The sequence below is a fragment of the Microtus ochrogaster genome, chromosome 24 (genome assembly GCF_000317375.1).
Source record: "Microtus ochrogaster isolate Prairie Vole_2 chromosome 24, MicOch1.0, whole genome shotgun sequence".
Classification (NCBI taxonomy): Eukaryota; Metazoa; Chordata; class Mammalia; order Rodentia; family Cricetidae; genus Microtus; species Microtus ochrogaster.
Window position 1 is genome coordinate 17,247,079 of NC_022024.1, and position 22,964 is coordinate 17,270,042.

A 22,964-nucleotide genomic window follows, 5' to 3' on the forward strand; every position below is an offset into this window, starting at 1 on the left:
TAGGTTGTTTCCAGGTTCCAGGTTCTGGCTATTACAAACAATGCTGCTATGAACATAGTTGAGCAAATACTTTTGTTGTATGATAGGGCATCTCTTGGGTAAAAAGACCTTATTCTTAAAAACAAGGGCTCACCAGAGAGAAAGTAGGGTTGGGAAGCTAATCGAGCACATGTTGTACCTGGCCTTTGACAGGAGAAATTCAACATACCTGAAAAAGACAAAAATATTGAAACAGGTACATGAGACGCTTAAGACTTCTCTGGCCTTCTTGCTTAGACGCCATCCTAGCAATTTAAGTGTAAATCCATCATGGTGTTTGTCAAAGTGGATATCTGAGTCTCCAAATGCCACCAGAAAGAATTTGGAAGTGGGTTAGGTGTAAAGTTATAAAAAAAAAGATATAAACTAAGCCCCCAACTAAATCCAGAAGAATGAAGCTATCCCACAGTTGCCAAGTGGAGAAGCTGGCAGGAAGCCCAGCTGAGGCAAGGGTAGGTGAAACAGCATTGGTTGTGGGGTGGTCCGGGTTTCCTGTACTACTCACCCAAATGTCTCTGAGGCAAAAGTTGAGGCCAATCAGAGGTCTTTGACAGACATAAAATTAGAGTGCACAGCTTCAGTGAAGGAGGTCATTGGTGGCCTCAATGATACACAAGATTATGTGGACAATCTGAGTACAGTGGCCACCAAAAATTCATGAGGTGTGTCAATCCCCACTCTTTAGCAATAACCATTCTTTGAAAGAATAGATTGGTTTTTTTTCTCTGTATGTTAACCAGTTCTCTGGCCCAGGAGTGACTGGTTTCCCAAGCATATGACTGTTGCTGTTTGGGCTTAGACGTAGTGTGGAAGGGGCATTTCCATGCCATTTATCGCTTTTCCCCCATCTCTTCTCCAAACTTCCATCCAAAGACATGAAAGAGTTGCTGGTAAGAAAACAGATCCACCCACAGAAGAGAGACCCTGAAGGATACATGTAACTATGAATATGTATTAACAGCCCACCTGGGAGTTTGGTGGAAGACCAGCATGAGTGTTTTTAAAGAAGGTGGCAGAGAGACTTTTTGAGCTGGTGGGACATGGTGAGTGCATCCGGGAAGTAGAAGACAGGATGGTTCATTGAGAAATACCCAAACAAGTAAAAAGGCAGGCAACAGCAGATGCGTAGCCATGGGGCTAACTATTCCTTTGAATAGATGAATATATATTAAAGTTCCCTGTCCTAGGAGAACTAAGTTTCAGACTTTTCATCCAAACAACAGGTGATGAGAAATTAGATGGGAATGTAAAAGATCAAGTTTTTGAAGCCCGTTTCCTAGAAGTTCATCTCCAAGTCAGGATAATGAAAGGAGGCAAACCTGGGACTTCTTAAATCCTTCCTGCAAGAAGTCAGTTGATCCCATTCCCCAAAAGCCTGAAATAGTAATGATTATTGTCCTTGACTTGCCAATTATTGGATGTGTTACCTTAATCAACTTGTTTAATCTTCATGAAATCTTAGAAAATGGCTGTTAGCACTATTTCATTTTAAAGGAAATGACTTGCCCAAACTTCCAGAGATTTTCTATAGCAAGAAAGAGAAAAACTTTGTCAGTAGTAATGAACAGTTACCATTTTCTGGGTAAAAAAAAGGAATTCGAGGCAAGAGCTGGCCTCTTCTAGAAGTCCTGCCATGGGAAAGAGGACCACGGTTCATTATATTTGTCTTTTCTGATAATGGATCTCCCTGTATGACAGTGTGCTTAGCTTGCACTCTTAAAAATCCTCTCTGAAATTTCTTCTAATTCCAGTATTGAATATAGTTTTCATATCTTTATCAAGAAATTCATTAATTCACTTACTGAAGTTGAATTATCATCAGATGTCAGTTTGCTCAAGTCCAGAAAATAAAAAGATGCTTAAAATATTTGAAACCTGAAAGCAGTTCTCCTGCACTGTATTAGTGGACCTCATGATGGATTTGCCGTTGCGATACAGATTGTCTTCTGCAGCGATGATAAAATACTTGCAAATGAAATGTTCAAGCCCATGAATCCAGAGTGATGTGATTTTGGTCATTTTATTAGGATAACCCAGAGCTAGAAGAGTGTCCAGATAATAAAATGGCTCATTAGTAATTCATATTCTTTAGGTGGAACCCAATCTCACATGAATAAGAAAGTAGTGAGAGAATGGCTCTTAGAAAAAAGAAATGATCACTTGCACTGGTTGCTGTGGAGATATTTCCTAAAACCAAAATGATGACAGAATTGAATGTTTATTTCCTTCTGTCGTTTTGCTTTAATGTATGCAGCTATGACTTCTTTCATGGGTGTTTCCCATGGAATAACTATCAAGAAGCTCGAGGATTGTGTGCAATCAATACAACACCTTAAATATCATAGTCTCCTCATTTTCATTCATTCAATAGATATGTGTGTGCCAGCATTGTTCACAATGTACACATAGATCAATAAGGACAACAAGAAAAATCTCCATTCTCTGTTGCCTTTTTGCGATCCACCATTTATCACAGTAGTCTTAAGTCTTGACAATTAGCACAGTGATTAAGTTATGTGTCCACGGATTAACCAGTAAGTATGTCCTAGGAAAATGGAACCTCTTCATTCACCAGATATGAGATTTAAATCCAGCCTTATAGAAGGGAAACGAGAACCAATGATAATCAAATTACCTCAACTAAGAACAAGGAAGCAGACGTTTTTCTAAAGAACTAATCCAGTTTTTACAAACAATGGATCTGTAAAAAAAAAAAAATCTACAGAAGAGAAACTGTTCAATTAAAACTCCAAAATTCAAACTCAAGAGAGGAGAATTCTCTAGGGAATCTCCAAGAAATATCTCCCCAAAATTCAATTGAAGAAGAAGAAAAATGAAGAGTCACTAAGCCTAGGTTCCCTCTCAGTGAGTCACAAGCCCTGCTAGGAAAATCCTTCTCTGATAGAGAATCCTCGTATGTAGATATACGAGTAGCTATCTGCAGTTGTCTGGATGCACTGTGCATGAAGGGGACATGAGCACCTACCCTAGGAATAGCTTTGGGCTTCAAATGCTTACTCCTTTCCACGGATAGGAAATAGTGTATTCAATCTTATGTCACCCCCAAGTGAGCAGAGCTCAAACTAGTTGTGATTGAGGCCTCAGGCTTAGTACTTTATAAAAATATATCTTGGTCTTATATCTACTGGAATAAAGAGTAAACCCTGTGATTCTTGGAAATTTGATTCAAAAATTTGTCCAATATAATAACTTCAGCTGAGTGAACTGGAACTGATAAGTTCCTTCTAGTGAATTCTTATTGGTTTTAATTTGCCAATAGTGTCAGATCTGCTTACTTTTATCACAGTATATATATATATAGAGAGAGAGAGAGAGATATAGATATAGATATAGATATAGATATAGATATAGATATAGATATAGATATATATGTCTCTGCATGTATACATATGTATATGTAGATGATAGATAGATAGATTTTTTAAAATCAAAATTGTTAGAGACTTAGTACACTGTAGTACATTTTACAGTTTAGCTGAGTATGTTAAAAGCATGATTCTGTTAGTAAGTTTCAATATGAACATCAAGAGGAAACATCTGAGGCCATTTTTATTAGAATAGCGAGAATAATAATAGTACTTTATGAAGCGTGATTAATAAAAATTCCTGAACAAAAAAAATTAGGGTTCAACCTGAAAACCAGAGAAGCAAAGCAGCCAGCCAATTGCTCTTACCTCAACCTCAGTCTAAAAATGGTGATTCTGGCTCCAGGAATCTCTGAATAAGACTGTGAGTGAGAGACATCTCCTCTCGTTTTATAATTCTCTCTAGTTCTAGGATTAAAGGCGTGCACTACTCAGTTTCTATGGCAACTAGTGTAGCCACTGGGATTAAAGATGTGTGTCACCACTGCCTGGTCTATAAGGCTGACCATTGCAGCTGTTTTACTCTCTGATCTTCAGGCAAGCTTTATTTATTAAAATTCAAATGAAGTTCCACTACAACTTTAATAATAGAACTCTAAATTTATTAGTGTATAATACCAGAAATCCTATTATTTAATCACGTTGCACTATAAACATCATCACCATTATCTTCATCTTCTTCCGAATCCCTCCATTGCAAATAACAGGAATCAAACCTTAAGCTGAGTAAGTGGTCGTTAGTACCTGTTAAACAAGTATTTCTGATTATTAGTGCTTTGGGGTACACAACATAATTGTACTTACTTGTCCTCTTGTAAGTAGAGTATATCATTAGTTCTAGGGTCATGAGCAGACAAGTGTCCCTTTGGGGCTATGATGTTTGATTGTGAGACCATGCAGAACTCATTCTTTATATGCTCCCGCCCCAGCAGCCCAGATCCCTGAGTGACCGCAGGAGGTAGAGACCTTGCAAAAGCAGGAGTAAATCATATGCCTGTGTTGTGCCCAGCCTCTGAGTCTTGGCTTGCTTGTTACTGCTGCATGAGCTAACTTACCCTAACTAATGTAGACAACTAAAATCACAACCCGTTTTGCTCATTCAAATTAACTGAAATGTCAGAAAAGCAATTTCCAAGCTCGTTTGCAGGTGATGGTAGCAATTTTGAGCCCTCACTGAATGGTTGAAATTATAATTGTGGCAGCTCCTAATAGCGCATGCTCACGTGACAGTTCAACTGGAAGCGGTGTGGTGTTCGAGGATTTTTTTTTCCTACCAGCCCATCTCTTTTGAGAAGACATTGTCCACATGTTTCTCTTACATCTTACTGGCAGTATTGGGTCTTTTGTCTAATTGTAGATGAATCGGTAAGAGAAATAGTGCGTTCCAAATACTGATTTAATTGGATTATAATTCACTCCGTCCCCATGCCTCTAAGGAAGTAGTCTATTATTATTAATATATTAATCTCTATGTGCTATTCAAATATAAGCAGTATTCCCTTAGTAGATTAAGAAAGAATGACTTTTTTAACAACCTACAGAACTTTACAAGACCAACAGCCTTCTGCCAGAATAGCAGGGAGCTTCTTAAAGGATGATCTCTGTGCCTGTGCACTTTGTTATAGCAGGGATTTTTAGATCCACCACAAAGAGGCAGGTATATTGGTAAAACACTGCTTAAATGCTATAATGGATAATATGAATTTCTAAACACACTTGCTTAGCCACGCTATTAGAAAGACATCTAATGTACACTAGAGTATGTTAATAGGGAGACTGCAAAATCATTCATTATTACATAATCATTAATTATTACCCCGTTATGGTTATTCCACTTCAAGCAAAAATTAAATAAATGAAGCTAAAAATCGCTCCTAGAGCACAAACTGCATAGTGGTTCCCTTTGTTCTAAGATAAGAGGTAGAAAATTTCTTACCAGAGCGGGATGATCTAATCTACTGTTCCATTATGATGATGAAAAATGGGCACAGTTTGCATTAAAGCCATAATTCCAGTTAAAAGCTAAAAGCAACAGTCTACCTCACACTTCTGTCATGCAATCGGGCAGACAATGGGAGAAAGAGCAAAACAAACTCATCTTCGTGGAACACGCTTTCTTTCTTAGTGTTTGCAATTCCAGTGTTAATAGCGCAGGTGTATTCAATTGCCTCCAAATATTACAATTCAAATCTATTCAGCGTTCAAAATAGGACCCGGAAAAAAAGTTTGGGCTTTGTCTCCCTGTAAAGTTCTGTAGCTGAAGGTTGACTTTCAAATGCCCGGGAAAATATAACTTTTTCATTTCTTGTCATTGTGCACCTTCGAGATTGACATTTGAATGAAAAAGTCCATTAGCTTCTTAAGCACAATGTCCTGCCAACCCTCAGGAGTGTTTAATTGTTTGTGCCAAATTACAGTTTCTACTGAATATTTTATCATGCCCTGTGATGATACTATGTATTTTCTTCATGCTTTTGTTCCAAGATCTTTGGATCCAAAGAAATATACCACTATTGACAGTATTGGGTATCCTTACAAAAGTTCTGTAACAATGGGAACCCTTCTTTGAAATACAATGTTGCTCTGTCTGATGCTGAAAAAAAAAATGCAATCTACCATAACCAATTAATCCTCTTATCTCATTTGTTTGTCCTATTTGATAATAGCACCCAGAGGCACATATGCATATAATATGATATCATTTAATGTTCTCATATATGCCACAATTCTTCCATAAGTAAACTTAGGAACCCTCAGATCAGAGTTTGCTAATTGGAGCTTTGTATACAGTGGAGATCATGTTCCTAATCAGACCCTTCTAAGCAGTTTTCTAGGAACATGCCTGAAGGGTTCTAGCCATGACAAATAACCTTGAGGCTAACATCAGAGACATTTCCTTAGCAGATACACACAGTGTGTTAGAAAATTCATCTCTATCTGAAGGTAGAGACAGCATTTCATCAACTTAGCATCTGACTTTGCCTGTCCCTGTGGATCACAATTTTAAAAAAAAAAAAATGAGTCCTTATTTTGTTTTAAAATGACTGGTAGTGTCTGATGTCGGGCGTTTAGGTTTTTTTGTTTTATTTTTCTGACTTAGCATCTTGTCTGACGTTCAAGCAGCCCACGTGACAGGAGAGCCCTGAACAGAGGAGGGAAATTGCACTTTGTGTCCTCGTCAGCTTTTATTATTTCGGTCGTCTGGGAACAGCTATTCTCACTGGAGTGAGAGGTGTGATTTTGAGCCACATCTCCCTGATGACCAGTGAGACTGTTTTTGTTTTCATATACTTGGCCATTTGCATGTCTTTTGAAATGGTTGTCTTTAGTTCTTTGACCTATTTGGAGGGTTTTGATGGTCAGTTCTTTTGGATCTTTACTATAGTCTCAAGATTCGTTCTTTGTCAGATAAATAGTTTGTGAATATTTCCCTCAATTCCTTGGTGAGCTTCAGCTTCCTCAATGTAATTCCATTTTTCTATTTTCACCTTTGTTACTTGAGCCTTTGGTATTCAATCTAAAAACCAATACATAAATGGAAAACCAAACAAAACAAAATACTGGCTAAACTAATGGAAGTTGGGGGGAGCACTAGTGTTGGGTGAAGTTTATCTCTTTGGAAAAGAGAACAGATATAATCAGTGCTGATTATGGACTTTCTCGGCACCCAGAACTTTGTGCTTCTTCAGCTGGGTAGCTGTAAGTAAAATCATACATTTATCCCTTTTACTCGAGTTGAATTACAATGTTTGATGGAATTGAAGTCTGTGGAATCATATGGGGAAATACTTAGTAAAGAGCTGAATGCAAGCTTGTGTGTTCTTTGATGACAACTCAGAGTGTAAAGAACCGAGGGATGGAAAAGGAACCAAAGTAATTCCCAGCAACCACGTAATGGCTTGACAACCATCTGTGATGAGATCTGGCGCCCTCTTCTGCATGGAGGTGTACATTCAGGAGGCACATTGTATACGTAATAAATATTTTTTAAAAAAAAGAAAGAGATGAGACATTAGGACAGAAAATGCTGGGATGAATGACAGGCAGTTTTGATGGTGAGGAGAGGGTGAGTTTCATTGTCTTGGAAAAATTCAAGCTTTGTGCAAACGATACGAAGAGCATAAATCAGTTTCACCGATCTGAATTAATTTCTCTCCATCCTCCCCTTTGTAGCTACCAAAATCTTTTACATTCTTCTGATTAAAGGGAAAACAGTATCTGAATAAGTCTAATATTCATAGTTCTACAGGAACATAAAATTTCTAGCTCTAAACTTAAGATGGTGTTAGCCATACACTCACGGGTCTTAATTTCACAAATCAAATATCTAACATTAAATGGAGTCTGCTGTGAATTTAACATTGTCTAGTACTCTTGGGCTTAAAGATTATATTAGGCATACAAAGCAAGGCAATGACAAAAGAATGGACAATTCTGGTCCATTCCAATGTAGACAGATTATATACATAATAATGCTACACAATGAACATTATGGAATAATGCTGCTTTGGTAATAAAATCCGATTTAATGAGCTCAAAATAACTATTAGTAAGTATTTACAAATCTTCCCTAAAACCCGGGTAGACGTCTGTTCTTATGTTTAAGCATTTCTGGGTCAGTTACCAAAAACTACAAGACAAAATTATGGTCTCTTTTAGTGTACCACCTCCGTGAGCTTTGTCTTGCTTGTGCCTTAGGTAGTATGTAGAATGAAAATCTCCATTCCCTTTCTCAGCTTTCTGGCGGCCTTCTTAATGTAGCTAAACCCAATAGACCTCCCTCCATTTTACATCTTTCGGCCAATGATCACATTCTCTTCAGAAACTGAAAATCAAAATTTTGACATTCATCTGAATATTGTTAGATTATTTTCCTGGGAGAAAATTTTTAGTGGAAAGTCTCATTTTTCCTTTAGTTGATTTGAGTCTTAAGCCATTCTGTTAAAGAAGAAAAGAATAATTTTATTTTATTGAAATACCTGTCACATTGTGAGAACAGATGAAAACTGTCTTCTGGATTTTTCAGATTCTCAAGTGCTCTGAAGTTTCATACTTGCTTATAGATTTCCCAAGCAGATGTAGTAAGTTAGTGCGCTTGAGTTTAAAACCCAGTAGGATGTTGTGTCACCGTACACAATGGTCACATGACAGACAGCACTGTCTATCAACACCCTCCATTCATGTGAGACTTGGTGATCTGCATTGGATACATTCCCTCAAACCCCAAAGCATTGGTTGCGTGAGTTAAAGGAAGCCCCAATCCCTGGTCTTGTGTCTTCAATTTTCCGCTGCTATGCTATGCTTATTTATTTTCTGTCTCCTTTCTTTGGAACTAGGTTCTTAGTTCTCCTAAGTCTAAGATTTCTCTGATATTCAGATGTTTACTTCAGGCTGGATTAACTCCATGTACATTCCTGTCAGGTTGCAGAGGGTACAGCAAGCCAATTGTCTTTCCCTCAACTTTTAAGAGAGAGGAATAGAATGAAGTTTTTACAAGAAGCCTAAAGAATCACATACGATAGAATATGTGTATTTAAATATTTTAAATATTTCCAAAGTACTTTTATTATTTAAAAAAATCTATTAAATTTTAGAGAATAATTTGATATCTAGGTTTTACTCTTCCAAATGTCAGCGAGATATAATATTTATTACATTCCCTGTGTGCTGGATGTTGACATAGAATTTCACATAACTCTCAAAATTACCGTTGTGATATCATTCCTACTTTTCATGAAGTTAAATTCTCAATGAAGAAAAAGTTCACTCCGTTTTAAAGTCAGAATCCTCTCACCCCAAACCTCTAGCACTTTCTATAGCATATCGTAACAAATTGAAGTAGAATTAAACACTATAATTAACTTTGAGTTTATTGTTTCCCTTATAAGTTCCACATTTATTAAAAGTCAACCCCAAACATTCTTTTAACTCAAAATCATAACACTAACATGATGCCAAAGGAACAATTAGTCCAAATCTGCTCAGGCTAGATTGTGCTTCATAATAAAGTAACAGAGCACTCAATTGTAACTCCACAGATACTTTAGAAATATATTTTCCATTACTGTGTATTGATCATAGTCTGACAAGTTGAGATTAACAAGTCTTTATCTGCTTTTCCTTTGCTGTCTTCAAAGGAACCCATTTCACTTCATAGCACAGTTGGAACGTTGCCTGGAAAATTATAAAACATCTCAAAATAACTACTAGCTATCTTAACTTTCTAACAAAATAGAAACTTATCTAACTTGAGCCTCATGACTCTTCTGTGATATTTTTCTAGCCGTAGGTGTTAGCATCTGCTGTTGGAAAAATCTTTAGTGTTATCTGGTGGGGCTGAGGTAAGGAATAAAGCCAAGATCACTTTTTGCAGTAAATATTATGCAACCATGCTGCATGACCAACTTCGCAGACTGCTGGTCTTGATGAAAGAGCAGACATCTTTAAGCTAACATTCGTTTCATGTTTGTAGCCTTGAGATCAGATCTGAGCCTCTCACCCACATAACCCCATAAATAAACCTGCTGATCTCTGCCGACAGTGCGGGGACATGGGACTGGGAAATGCTTTCTCTGCCACTTTCTGGAGGCTGTTGAAGCCGAAATAGCTCAACTCTTCTCCTGGAAGTGCTCTGCCATTCCCAATCCACTCACCTCCTCCTCCCCAGCCCACAAGTTGTGCTTCTCAAAAACAACCAGAAAAGGGGCTAAAGAACAGAGTTGCTCACAAGAGATTCCTGAGCTCTGAGCTCTCATCTCCCTTCCATAGCAAACAGACTTAAGGCATCCCAAAGTGGAGGACTGACATGGAGAGCAGCCAACAAGGCACGGGGCAGCATGGTGCACTTCAAGGAAAGCTAAGGAAGAAAAGACTCAGACGAACCTAACCCAGTTAACACAAACCGATAGCCACTGGCTCTTTGAACGGTCTCTGGAACGCCGTCGTAATCTGTGTTCCATTTGTCACAAATGCATACGAAGACTTTAGACAGCAGTGACTAAAGAATTCAGCACACTCACTCACTACTTATAAACAAACCAGTGAGCTACTTCTCTGGGTGAGTGCTTATCACACACAGTCACAGACACACACACATACACACACACAGAGAGATACACAGAGAGAGAGAGAGAGACACAGAGACACACACGCACAGATACACAGATACACACACAGAAACACATGCAGATACACACACAGACACATACACAGAGAGACACGCACACAGACACATACACAGATACACACAAACACACACAGACACACATACACAGACACACACAACACACACAGAGACACACACAGAGATACACATGCCACTCCATCTCTATGTTGTTTTTTCCCCTCTCAAGATCTACTTTCCAGCACTTTTGTGACCAGCACTCCAGTATTTTCTCCCTTTCTGCTCAACAATGTTAAATTTAAAGTAAACATTCTTTTCACAGATACAAATTTGACCCTAAGTCAAGCAATTTGCCCACATTTTTGCCACCTTTTAGTCATTCATTTAAAGACGTTAAGAGGAACTTCAAATACCAGCTTTTACATTGCTGGAAAGGCATTGGCTTAAATGTAGTAAGCAATCCATCTACTGAAGTTTTCTAAAGAATTTTCAAAAGCCACCGGTCTACTGACATAATTGCATTTCTTGTGGGCAGTAACTGGATTTCAAGATACTGTAAGCATAAAAGCATAATGTAAAACCTCTGCAGTCGGTGACCAAGTTCTGACTTTAATCATTTTATTGATGTAAACTACAGAAACAAAATATAAAACACAGCTATCCCTTCCATTACATTTCATAACTTTGATGTCTTAGTAAAATCTTTAATCTCACTATTTTACTAGTTCATATTAAAACATGATTGTCATTATATGAATTAAAATATGAGTTCATATTAAAATATGAACAACCCAAAAACTTTGGATTACTGATCCTATTCTAGTCAAAACCAACAAAAGAATATTGTAGACTCCTGTTTCAAAAAAATTATGAGAAGAGATAACAGAAAATAAAGGTTTTCTATAAAAAGCAGGTATCTCCATTGGAACAGTTAGAATAGGAGGAGACCAAATGCTTTATCCTAAGTAATTTAAAATCATTTAAAAATTCAAAGCAATAATAACTAGAAATCGGACTAACTTAAAGATTCTGATGGTTCAAAGGACTAAGCCTGGGATTGAGCCATGATGATTTTTTTTCCAAGATTCTCCTAGACTCGCATTCCTTTTGAAGCTTCCTTGGACCATCATAAATAAAGGTAATATTGACTAAATGATAAGCACAAATATTTCATAAATTATTCCATGGCTGCATTAAGTGGGATTTTTAATTTTAAAAAAAAATCACTAATTGAATGGCAGTAAATATTTAATAGTAATAAGAATGGCAGTGGGGTCGGTTTCTCACCCTCAAAACTCTTAGCCGGTCCTGGAGGAAGTGTAAAGCTACACCAACGTACATCTTGCTGCGATTCATACACAGCACAGCATAAATACGTGACCTCCAACATCATGGCTGCTGTGGTAAAACGTTATCTCAGATAGTATTGCCTGGGGAGACAAATTATTGAAGCTACAGTGAGATACATGTTTCTTTCCATTACTTAATATTTTAGCGGAGCTTGCGCTGTTTGTGGCTTCAAATGACTCTTCTTATTCTCCTCAGAGTTTGGTTATTTTTCCTATGATTTTTCCATGAATTGCATAAGAAGTATCAAAATGCCTTGCCTTTCAGTTTTTGCCAGCAATCTTTGTTTTAAAATGTTGCCCTGACATTCTGATATATCCATAAGTCAGAACGTGTTGAAAGCATTGGAAGCTAAGACACAGATAGAATACTGTCCATATTTCATCAAGATTACTTGGCAGAGGAAAAAAGACAAACAATTTTTTTTAGTATTTTTGAGTTATGAAATTTATTAGAACTTATTGGAAATAATAAAGAAATCTTTAAAATCCCTCTTTATGGTATTCACCATTATAAATACTTTTATATTACAAAACCACATATGACAAATCACACATAGGCTTAAAACTTCCAACTCACATAGTAATAATAAATATGAGGTCTATATAGTAGAAATGACAGGATCATGGCATTTGGCGATTTAAGAGGGAGAGCTTAGAGTGTATCTATTACCTATATTATATTTACCATGGTCCTATTATTATGATCAGTAATAATTTTATTTTACATTCCATTGATTGTCGAGTACCTCAAAGAAACCTGATAGGGATATTCTCTATTTTACAAAACTAAACGGTTCTTGGAAACAATAAAATTGCTTAGTCAGTTTTCATTGTGGTCACAAAAGAATTTGGAATATATGGTAAAAGAATCAAAGCTGGCTCACAAAACCCTCAGTCTGATCCCAACTCTACTAAGAATTGTGTGTCCAAAGCCACATCTCAGATCCTCAGTGTTCTGCTCTGAAATCATGAAATAATTCTATCTCCCTTGGTCCTTCCTTAGTTTGACATATAAGGTCAAACCAGTTGAGATGATGTAAAAGGATTTCAAAGCAGGGAAGACCCTCCCAAACTAAAAACTAGTGTACTATCAATGCAGGTTTTACATGGGAAAGCCATTTTATTATCACAAATACACATTCAATATGCCATATTAGTAGGAAAGTCATTTTGGAAAAGTCATAGATGGACCAACAAGCTTCAGAGTCATTCTGTGATCTCTGAAAACTAGAAATTTTCCTGAAGTAGCTGAGAAACTGTTCTAGCTTTGAAGTTTTATCAAGCTTTGATTGAGCTGTTGAAACAGGGTGCCATTTAGTGGTTTAAAGGTGTTTAAAAGAGCCATGTTCTCACAATATTTAAGAAGGGCTTTCTCTGTCTCTAATTATTCTTTATAATTCAATAAGCATTTGCTGACACCTTCATAGAAGCAAAGGAAGGGGAGAGGCCATATCACTCCGGGTAGCTTCTCCCATGTAAAGACAACAGTCGGCTCAAGGAAACATGTATGAATAAATTATTTTTATTCCTAAAAAGTTAAAAAGCATGAATAAGTGTGACTGAAAGACAGGGCAAAGGGATAGTGCATGTTATTAGCCAAAGAGACATTTAAAGTAACTATCAAGTGTTGATGAAGAAAAGAAAGCAAAGAGAATTTCATATTCCTAGTAGAAATCTATAAGAACCATTAAAAATAAGTATGATTCACTCAAGGCCTTGAGGTCACGTGCTGACAGTCACAAGGCTTCGATATACAAACTCCAAACAAAAGAATAAATGTGTAAACAGAAAATAATAAAAGGGAAAATCCACCATGGACAAGAATGACTAGATAAGGAAGCTCTTTTAAAACAAGACCAGAAATAAAGCAAGGATTGTGGGGGTTCTACCAACTAAAGAGAAAGTTTACATCCGAGAACCCATAAAACAAAAAGACAGAAACAACACTTTAGCTAGGGAAATGGACGTGTGAAATTGTCATGGAGAGAAACATATTGAAACGAACAGGAAACAACAGTGTGAGAAGAGAATTAATGTTTGCTCGAGAGCAGTAGGGATCCATTGGATAATCAAAGTGAAGCATCCTGTGGATACCTAGATAGGCGAGGAGCTTTGGTTCTCCCTGTGGTCTACCTGTCACTTTGTGTGGTGATGACGTTAATGAGCCTGGCGCTTCTTTCTTATGGCTGGAATACCCAGGCAACCAGTTCTCCACTCAGGCACAGCTGCCACACAAATCTCCTGCCAGCACAATCAACTCTCCAAGTTCCAGGGATTTCTAGAATGATGCTCTCTTGTCTCTAGGATAAGCACAGCGTACTGGGGGGAGAATTCTCCCAAAAAGCTTGTGACACAACTGAGTAGAACTGTGTTTGTTTTTTTATCTCTAGCCATGCCCTTAAACTGTTAAAAGAGCAAGGAACATATTGACCTCTTTAGCTGATGGGCCTTTTTTCCATAACTAAACTTCACGGTAATAAAATTAAATTGCTGAGAAAGGAAACAAATATTGATAATGAAATATTGAATTACCCACAGGTTATCAAACAGGAACCGTGTTCCATTCTTAGAATATACTATTTCCTTGGGCATCTTTGCCAACACAGAAAACAGATTAAAGAAATTTTGAACCACTTCAAGACATCAAAATAGAAGCAATATGAACTTTTTTCTTATGTAGAATTTGAGAAGACATTAGCTTCTATAAGGGGAAAAAACTAAATAATAACTTGTTTTTAGGTCTAAACTTAGAAGTCTTAGAAACCTGCTAAAAGGTCCACAGATAAATGGATTTCCCTTTAGCTGCAAAACTGTGCTGTCTGCAGAATGATTGAAACCTGCTACGACCTTCCAGAGGCCCCAGAACTGATTAGATGGGAAATAGCCTTCACCTCTGCCAACTCACCTGGCATCCTTCCTGTTTACCAAGATACTCTCCCAGGAGCCTGCTACCAGCAAGCTGCTGGCCAGACCTGCACCTTATCTAAATCCTCTACAAGTTTTGACCTGCCCTAAGACCAAGGATCATTTTCCACATCAATTTCAAAATTTCCAGTACTATGAAGATACGGCCTTATCAGTCAAAGCAGACTATTATTATCATAGACGGTGCAGAGAATTTTTTGATTAATCCGTGTGCAGATAGAATGGCCATCAGTCAAAACTAATGATGGCATTTAGTGAAAAACATCAGTGCCGTGAATTATTCCATGACATATATGAATTTGATCAACAGCAGAGAAAATACTGAAATCAGATTAAAAGATGGAGCCCCTGGTAAAACTTTGCTAAAGAATAGCTGTGACTTCTTGCAATCTATGCTTGCTGAAGTTCTCTGCAACTGAGAGCTGTTGTACAAAAAGGGACGGAGTCCTCGTTTTATTAAATTTAGTTTTTATTTGATGCATAAAACAAGGCTGCAATTAGTACCCATCATCAGAATGTTGCTGAAACACCATTTAATGTGCCCTTTCTCATGTCCTGTCCTGTTCTGAGGCTTGTGTTTGATAGAGTTACCCAAGTAGAATGAAACTCTTTAAGCGTGTTTTTTCAGACTTGGTTAGCAATCCTCCATCATGCCAGGCATTGGCAAGCCATGGGTATAACCATGGTTATAGACAAGCCTACCCGTCTCTCCTACAGTAACCAAAGTGGACTTGCTCTGAAAAGTCCAGGTATGGTTGACATCCGTACCTATGATAACTTCTATAGCATATTGTGTGAACAGATCTTCTGGTTTGTGCTGTCAGTGACAGAAACTGGGAAAAGAAACAGCTGTGTGGGGAAATGCACACAAAGAATATTACGATGCGTGCCATTTGGCGAAGGGCTTTTGAGTGTAGGGCAAGGAAAGCAGCCTCATTTACTACAGTTAAAAAAGAGTCTAATGGAGATTTTGATATCTTTATCCTGCTAAGTGCCTTGTTTCGTTAATTAGATTGAAACGTCAGAAACCAAAGGAAGGAAGGGAAGAAAAGGAGGTAGGGAAAACATGACGTCCTCAAAGTAGTATTTTCATGGTAGCAGGCAAGGCTTTGGAACATAGTTCAAAACTCACCTCCTCCGTGCGGCTCTCCCTGAATTTCAGGCCCGTTAATCATTTTCTTTCCCAGCTGTTACGGGAACAGCCCATCAGCTCCACTGAATCTTTGACTCTGGGTTGCCTCCTCTCTTTCTACAGTTTTTTTGGAGGCAACAATTCCTAAGCTTCTAGATGCAAGGATCATTCTGTTCTCTGTCCTCTACGCCCACATCCCTCCACAACTTGAACATTCAGCAGATCGTCAATGAAAAGCAAATGACAAGCTAACTGGCCAACTGGATAAAAGGCTAATACCCCACTGAATGAATGAAAGGTTAAATGATCCTTGAACTTCGCCAATCAGTCAATCTTGGTGAATTTTGCCTTGATGCACTGGGTAAAGATTTAATTTGGAACCAGTGGTCTCCTAAATGAAGTAATTATGACCTTGACCACGATATCAAACACTACCAACCATATTTAAATTTATGCACTCATGCAGATATGTGTGAGTGCATGCACGTGCACATGCGCATGCAAACACACACACAATTATGTTTTTCCCATGAATATTTAACACTTTTAACAAACTCTGAAGGGAGCATATCATTACAAAAGACGTTCAAAACCCTCATTCTAAAAAGCGAGGAAGAGAAAACGTATCAAATACCTAAGTGCCAGAAATTGCCTTTGTATTCATTTTAGCTTATAAGAAATCCTTCATTCTGTTCGTTTTCATCTTTAGTTATGTGCTCTGTGCTGTGTGTACTTTTTCAAATTCACATTTTCTGTTCTGTCTCCAGAGGTGACTAATGATATCCTAATACATGTATATCCAGTATTTTTTTATTTTTTCCCACCTGCAATTCTGTAATCTATGAAAAGCTTTAATATACAGAGCTTGCTTTGTTTTCTGTCAATCTTTATACGATATTTATCCTTGTAATTTTTTTAAAAAATCACTCATAAACAGTTTCCAAAGCAAAGCTTTGAAATAGATTCTTTTTCCTACAAGTTAGTAGCAAAATTAACCATTTTTATATTGTATTCTTTATCTTGGAGAATCATAATGCTCTAGAAAGATGACAGATAATTGGAGGCAAACTAGAAGTTGGCAAAAAAAAACTTCAGTGATACATGAATGTACAAGTCTGGAATTTACTCATAAAATGCATTACTGAGATGTGAGTGCAGGAGCAAGGCTTTCATTGGACAAATAGAGATGTAGCAATTACAGAAAATACCCGAAGTCACTGCTAAGTTTTTGCGGTATCCATAGCAACAAAATTACCCATGTTGTATTGAGGTCTCCGGCTGCTCCAAGACTAGTGAAAATGGGCAGGCTTATATTTCCCAGGAAAGAAATAGCAGCAGCCCATCTAGGAAAAAAAAAACTGAATTTAAGGTGATTTGTTAGATAATGAATGATAATCTAGCTGACACAGAATTCAGAGCTGTCTATAAAAGCAAAAACCAAACCTGAGAGATTTAAGGAAAACACACACACACACATACACACACAGTGAGCTATGACCCTGAACTAAACCAAGATCCCAAAAAATAAGTCCATAGGTTGTTGTACTGGCCAGGAAACAAAAGCTGTAAAAGGAGGTAAGAGGAAAAAGGAAGGAGGGAGTTAGAGCTAAGGAGCTAGGATTAGGGTACCCCAAGAAAAGCCAGGGGAGGAGATCACTGCAGAGTTTTCTTACTTCCTACTGAAGGAACAGAGCATGGCTTTGTGGGTTTCTACACGTTATGCACTGATCTCTCGATCACTCTAATTCCTTTGAAAATTCGAGGTGGAGAGCTACCTACCGAAACATCCCTGGGCCACAGCAGGGTTCTCTGTATGAATGGCTGATTCTGTGAACCTGAGTGTAATGTATTCTGATGAGCAAGCTTCAGATCGGGGAGCCCAAATGCCCAGTGAAGTTACTGGGGAATGCTGAAGATCTTACTTCGAAAAATGTACACTGTGCAATAGCTTTATAACCGTGGCACTTTTAACTCATAATTCCCGATCCTATATTAAAGAAACAGGCATGAAAAAGAAGAAATTCTTCAGAGTTCCTTAAGTAGATCGTTTTCTTTAAAATTTATTTTGTGCCAAAAGTCCCTTGGAGAAAACAATTGATGTTTTTCGATATCACTAGGGTATTTTTGTTCTAGAGAGAATAGTTACTAGTTGATTTCAATAGATTTAGGCCCATGCAGCCTAAATTTATCCACAAACCTGTTGAGCCATGTTGAGTCCACCCTAAAATGCATCGTGTTCTGTTCTTGGAGCCAAGGTTAGCAAAATGAGAAACTACCTTCCCTTAAATAAAGCGAATGACATCTACCTTATGACATAGAAAAATCAAAAGAAATAATAAATGAGCATTATTAGACACCCCCTGATTAATTTGTCTCCCAGTCTTGAGGAAAAAAAGATCCTGCACAGAGGAGGTAAGCACAAATGTGTTTGGTTGCCTAATTATGTGTTCCACTATTCAGTTTATACCTACCTTCATGGAAGAGTAACCTTTCTTGGGGAGGGGAACAGTTGTATTTGATTTTCCAATAACAGACCTATTCATGCAATTTTATTTCAAAATTTTAACTAACATTTTCATTGTGTCTATGTCAATATCGACGTTCACGTCATAAATACTCCACAAAAACCTACGTTTTAAATCAGTAAGAAGTGTGTTTTCTGCCCAGGAAGAGGATATATTAAAATGTTTTCCAACTATATGCAGATTTAAAATACTAATTACTATCTTAAGTGATTTTATGCGAGCTTACTCTAAGCCACCTAATATACTACATCATACAGTCAATAATCCCATTGGGTTTTAACAAATGTGTCTAGCTATTTTATTTATTTTATTTAAAAATTAATTTTATTTAAAAATGCTAATATTCATGGTAACCCTGAAAAGTCAATATTAGATGACTAAAGAGAATAGAGAGTAACATTCCAAAAAATAACACACTTATGTAAAACTTAATGGTGGGAATGAGCAGGGATGTTCCTATGTCCTTAACATGTTCGTGGCTTCCAAGAACCAGGATGTGCAGTGCAAGTCATTGAGGGACTTTTCTTCCGCCTACCCCAGGTCTAACTTAAGCTATTATTAAAAGTTTTCCTTTAGCTTCATTCTCGTGTATCCATTTACCTTTAGGTCAAGAAATATTGGAAGAACTAATTATTTAACTGGAAAATTAAAAATAATATCCTCAGAGTTTTCATTCTTGTGCATTTTTTTCCGCTGAAAGCTTTTGAGTTAAATATTAAAATTCTGATTTGAACTTTCATCTGTTGGTAGTGGCTGTGATAAGCAGCAGCTGAACACTGTGCCAACAGCAGTGTTTTGATGGAAGGGTATTTATACCAAAGAATTTGCTCCTGGCCACACTTTAGACAACTGTTTATTTGCTTTATTGGATTTTTTTTTCTTTAAAGCATCTTTTTAAAAAGGCCTCAGTACCAGACATGACTTTTCCCTTTGTATGCCTTTTTTAATTTCTACATTTTTAGCTGAACAACCTAAAGACATTTAAATATCTCATGACACTAAATCGATTGAGTTTTTCTATGTAAAATTCAAGTGATAATGAACAAATTTGCTGTGAAGATTAAAAGAAATAGTGTGGCTAAAATCATAGCACAGAGGTTGGACCATAATAAGGAGATTCTCAATAATCAAATTATATTCCATGAGATTTGCTCACTATACTAAAAGTGAACGACTGAATACTGAGGATAGTATTTCCTTGATAAATGTTCTAAATTTAAAATATTAAATTAAATATAAAATATTAAATTAAAATATTAAATTTATATTTTAATATAAAATATTAACTTCTCTATTTAATAGTAAAATTGAATGTAAACACTGTATTTAAGGAATTCCATTTGTTAAAAATGGCTACTCCACACAGTCTCTGTGGCACAGTCTCTGTCGGCTATCACATTCAGCTGTTTAACTAAAAATGGCTATTCTTTGACATTAATATTACCTTTGTACAAAATAGCTAGAGTAAGTTTTTTTTAATGTCTATCTATAGGCAGTAGTAAATTTGAGGAAAATTCTAGTAATTATATGCAGTAATTACTATATTAATATATTATGTATTATATAATTATATAGTATAATATTCCCTATTACATGTATTAAAATTAATTCCCACATTAGGTCAACTCAAAGCAAATACGGCAGTCAGCAATGCCTTAAGACACAAAGGACACACAATGAAACTTTTCCAGTGGTGTGAAATTACCTTCCAGCTGCACTCTTTCAGACTTCTTCCTGTGACCCCACGGTCCTCTCTCTTTAACATTTTTTTTTTTTGATTAAATAATGTTCCTATGCTCTCACGGCCTATTTTCTTTTGTGTGAACTTGTCAAATCATCTCAGTCTTGTCTTTTGTAATTTAAGGGGCCTTTATGCCGCTCTCTGCGAGACTATCACAAAAGTCTGACTGGGAGAACAATCTGAGATTTAGAATGAAGGGCCGTTATTAACATTGTCTTGCCTGCGTTCAACACACAGCTACCTGTACCACACATGGTGGGACTTTAGCTCAGTCATCAGAGGCAGAATGTCTAAGTGGAGTCTTAGGAATACCATCATTGGGTGCATGCGCTTGCATTGACTTCCCCTTTTTTATAAAAAGCATGATTAAAGAACATTAGGGAAACGTGTTAATGTGTGTACATAGCTCCATTAGAGAACCATGTCTTAGCGTGTGTACATAGCTCTACTGTTCACAGGAGTATTTCTGTAGCTATAAACATGGTATCAAAAGCGGTGATTTTATATGTCCTCGGGTTATAATCTAATAGTCAATAATATGCAAAGTGAATGTTCTTCACTATAAAGCTTAACGCGGAGAGCGCACGCAAGAGTGGATTTTCTGTTTTGAAGAGAGGTTAATTTTAAGTGTTTTTACTTTCTCAGAGTACTCCTGACTTGTGTTCAACAATCATTGGCACTAATGATGTTTATGCGGCTCAAAGAAAATGAGGCTTTTTCTTACTCTTTCAGTGCCCAGTGCCTTTTTATTATTACAAAAGACAAATCTAATTACTTCTGATGGATTTGAAGAGCTGCAATTTGAATCGTGAATAATTCCGTTCCAGAGGAAGTTAGAGCTCAAATGCACCCATGAAACTTAGCTTTGTATAAGCCGGTTGTACATGGATGCTAAATAAGGAAATATTTTAGCTTGTAGCAATTGGACAGCTCTCATAGAAAGCTCTTTATGTGTGTGTTTTTGCTATATGCTTTGTTATGTTAAACGTAGCCTATAGATCAACCTCTTCTATTAATACCTGAAGCTCATCACTTCCTCCTCTCCATCCCCTGTATCTTCTCACTGAGCTTTGATCCTGGTGTCTATCCTTCCTCTGATATCCCTCTTCCTATATCTCATGTCTCCTAAAGATTCTTAGCATCATTGAGTCCTATGCCTTGAATATAGAGAAACTATAGCACTAGTAGGTGAGCCCTTGCTGTGCGCTGGCTGCCATTGTAGGCTTTTTAGTAGTTAACTTTAACCAGCCAAAGGAAATGGATGCCACTATATTATTAACTTGGTAGAGAAGAACAGGAGGAACCATTAAGCAATCAGGGCAGTCACATCGCCACTACCTGGCCAAGCCCTATACATCTCTCCATGAGTGCCCCTCAAGGCACCAAGTACTTATCCCTTGCCTCCAATATGGTTATACCTTTGACATTTCATTTTCTGTTTGTGTGATTAGTGTCTGCCCATTCGACCATGCCATAACATATTAAGATAATGCCTAGTGTTTGCTTGATGAATAGTTACGGTTGATGTGAACTAAGCTTTTATCCTGCTGGACAGCATCTTAATACTGAATTCTCATAAGATAAGGTAAGGTACTTATCAATTTTACCACTACTGAACAGGTAAGGAAACTGAGGCAAAGAGAGGATTTGCCAAAGATAAAAGAGCATGTATAGAAGATAAAATCAGGGTTCAAACTCAGGAAACTGCCTGGGGAGCTGCGCTCTCAATAAAGAAAGAGAAGAATTCACGGAAGAGGAACGTGGAGCACAAGGGAGAGGTTGCATGTGATGTGTGTAGAGGTAGAACAGCCCGTAGGGGCTGGAGAGATGGCTCAGAGGTAAAGAGCACTTGGCTGTTCTTCCAGAGGTCCTGAATTCAATTCCCAGCAACCACATGGTCGCTCACAACCATCTGTAATAAGATCTGGTGCCCTCTTCTGTACTGCAGGATACATGCAAGAAGAATCCTCTATACATAATAAATCAAAACCGTTTTTAAAAAGGGGGGGGCTGCTGAAGAACAGTTTGTGCCCTGGCGGTTGAGCTGCTAAAACCCAACGGTACAGTACCTCAAGAGCAGAGCAGACACTGGGGAAATCCAGCCACACAGATGACTGTCTGCTGTATTGGGTTAAACCAGTTCTGTTGCTAATGTCCATGTATGTTTCTTTTTCTCTTCCAGTGCCACCGTGGGCCTTAATTGCCATAGCCATAGTTGCGGTCCTTTTAGTCGTGACCTGCTGCTTTTGTGTCTGTAAGAAATGTCTGTTCAAAAAGAAAAACAAGAAGAAGGGAAAGGAGAAGGGAGGAAAGAATGCCATTAACATGAAAGACGTGAAAGACTTAGGGAAGACCATGAAAGATCAGGTAAGGCGCATGCCCCTTATTGATTTGTTAAACTCTTCAGCTAATAAGTCACCAGTGAGGGCTCTGTTCTTCTACACCAGATGCTCACGGAAATGAACAACTTGTGGCTACCATTTCTTTTGCAGAGATGCTTGACAGTCCTTTCAGTCTCTTAAAGTGTAGTGGAGAGAGGTACAGTGGGTTTTCTTTTCTTCTCCCTTGTGACACACACACATGTAAACGGAGACTGCTCCTTCATTTCCCGGCCACTCAGACCTGAATATTCATACAGAAACTATATTATTAACTATAACACTGTTTGGATGATAGCTTAGTCATATTTCTAACTAGTTCTTATATCTTAAATTAACCCATTTCTATTCATCTGTGTATTACCA

General features: G+C 37.5%; 1 protein-coding gene across 3 annotated transcripts in view; it reads left to right on the plus strand.

Moving 5' to 3' along the window:
* The window catches only part of Syt1 (synaptotagmin 1), a 505,227-nt gene that overhangs the window by 338,497 nt on the left and 143,766 nt on the right, over positions 1 to 22,964 (plus strand). For all 3 annotated transcript variants that reach the window (XM_013350339.2, XM_013350340.2, XM_005358083.2), the window contains one exon: positions 22,403 to 22,587. In XM_013350339.2, the coding sequence (XP_013205793.1) occupies positions 22,403 to 22,587 (185 nt within the window). The remainder of the gene's footprint in view (positions 1 to 22,402; positions 22,588 to 22,964) is intronic.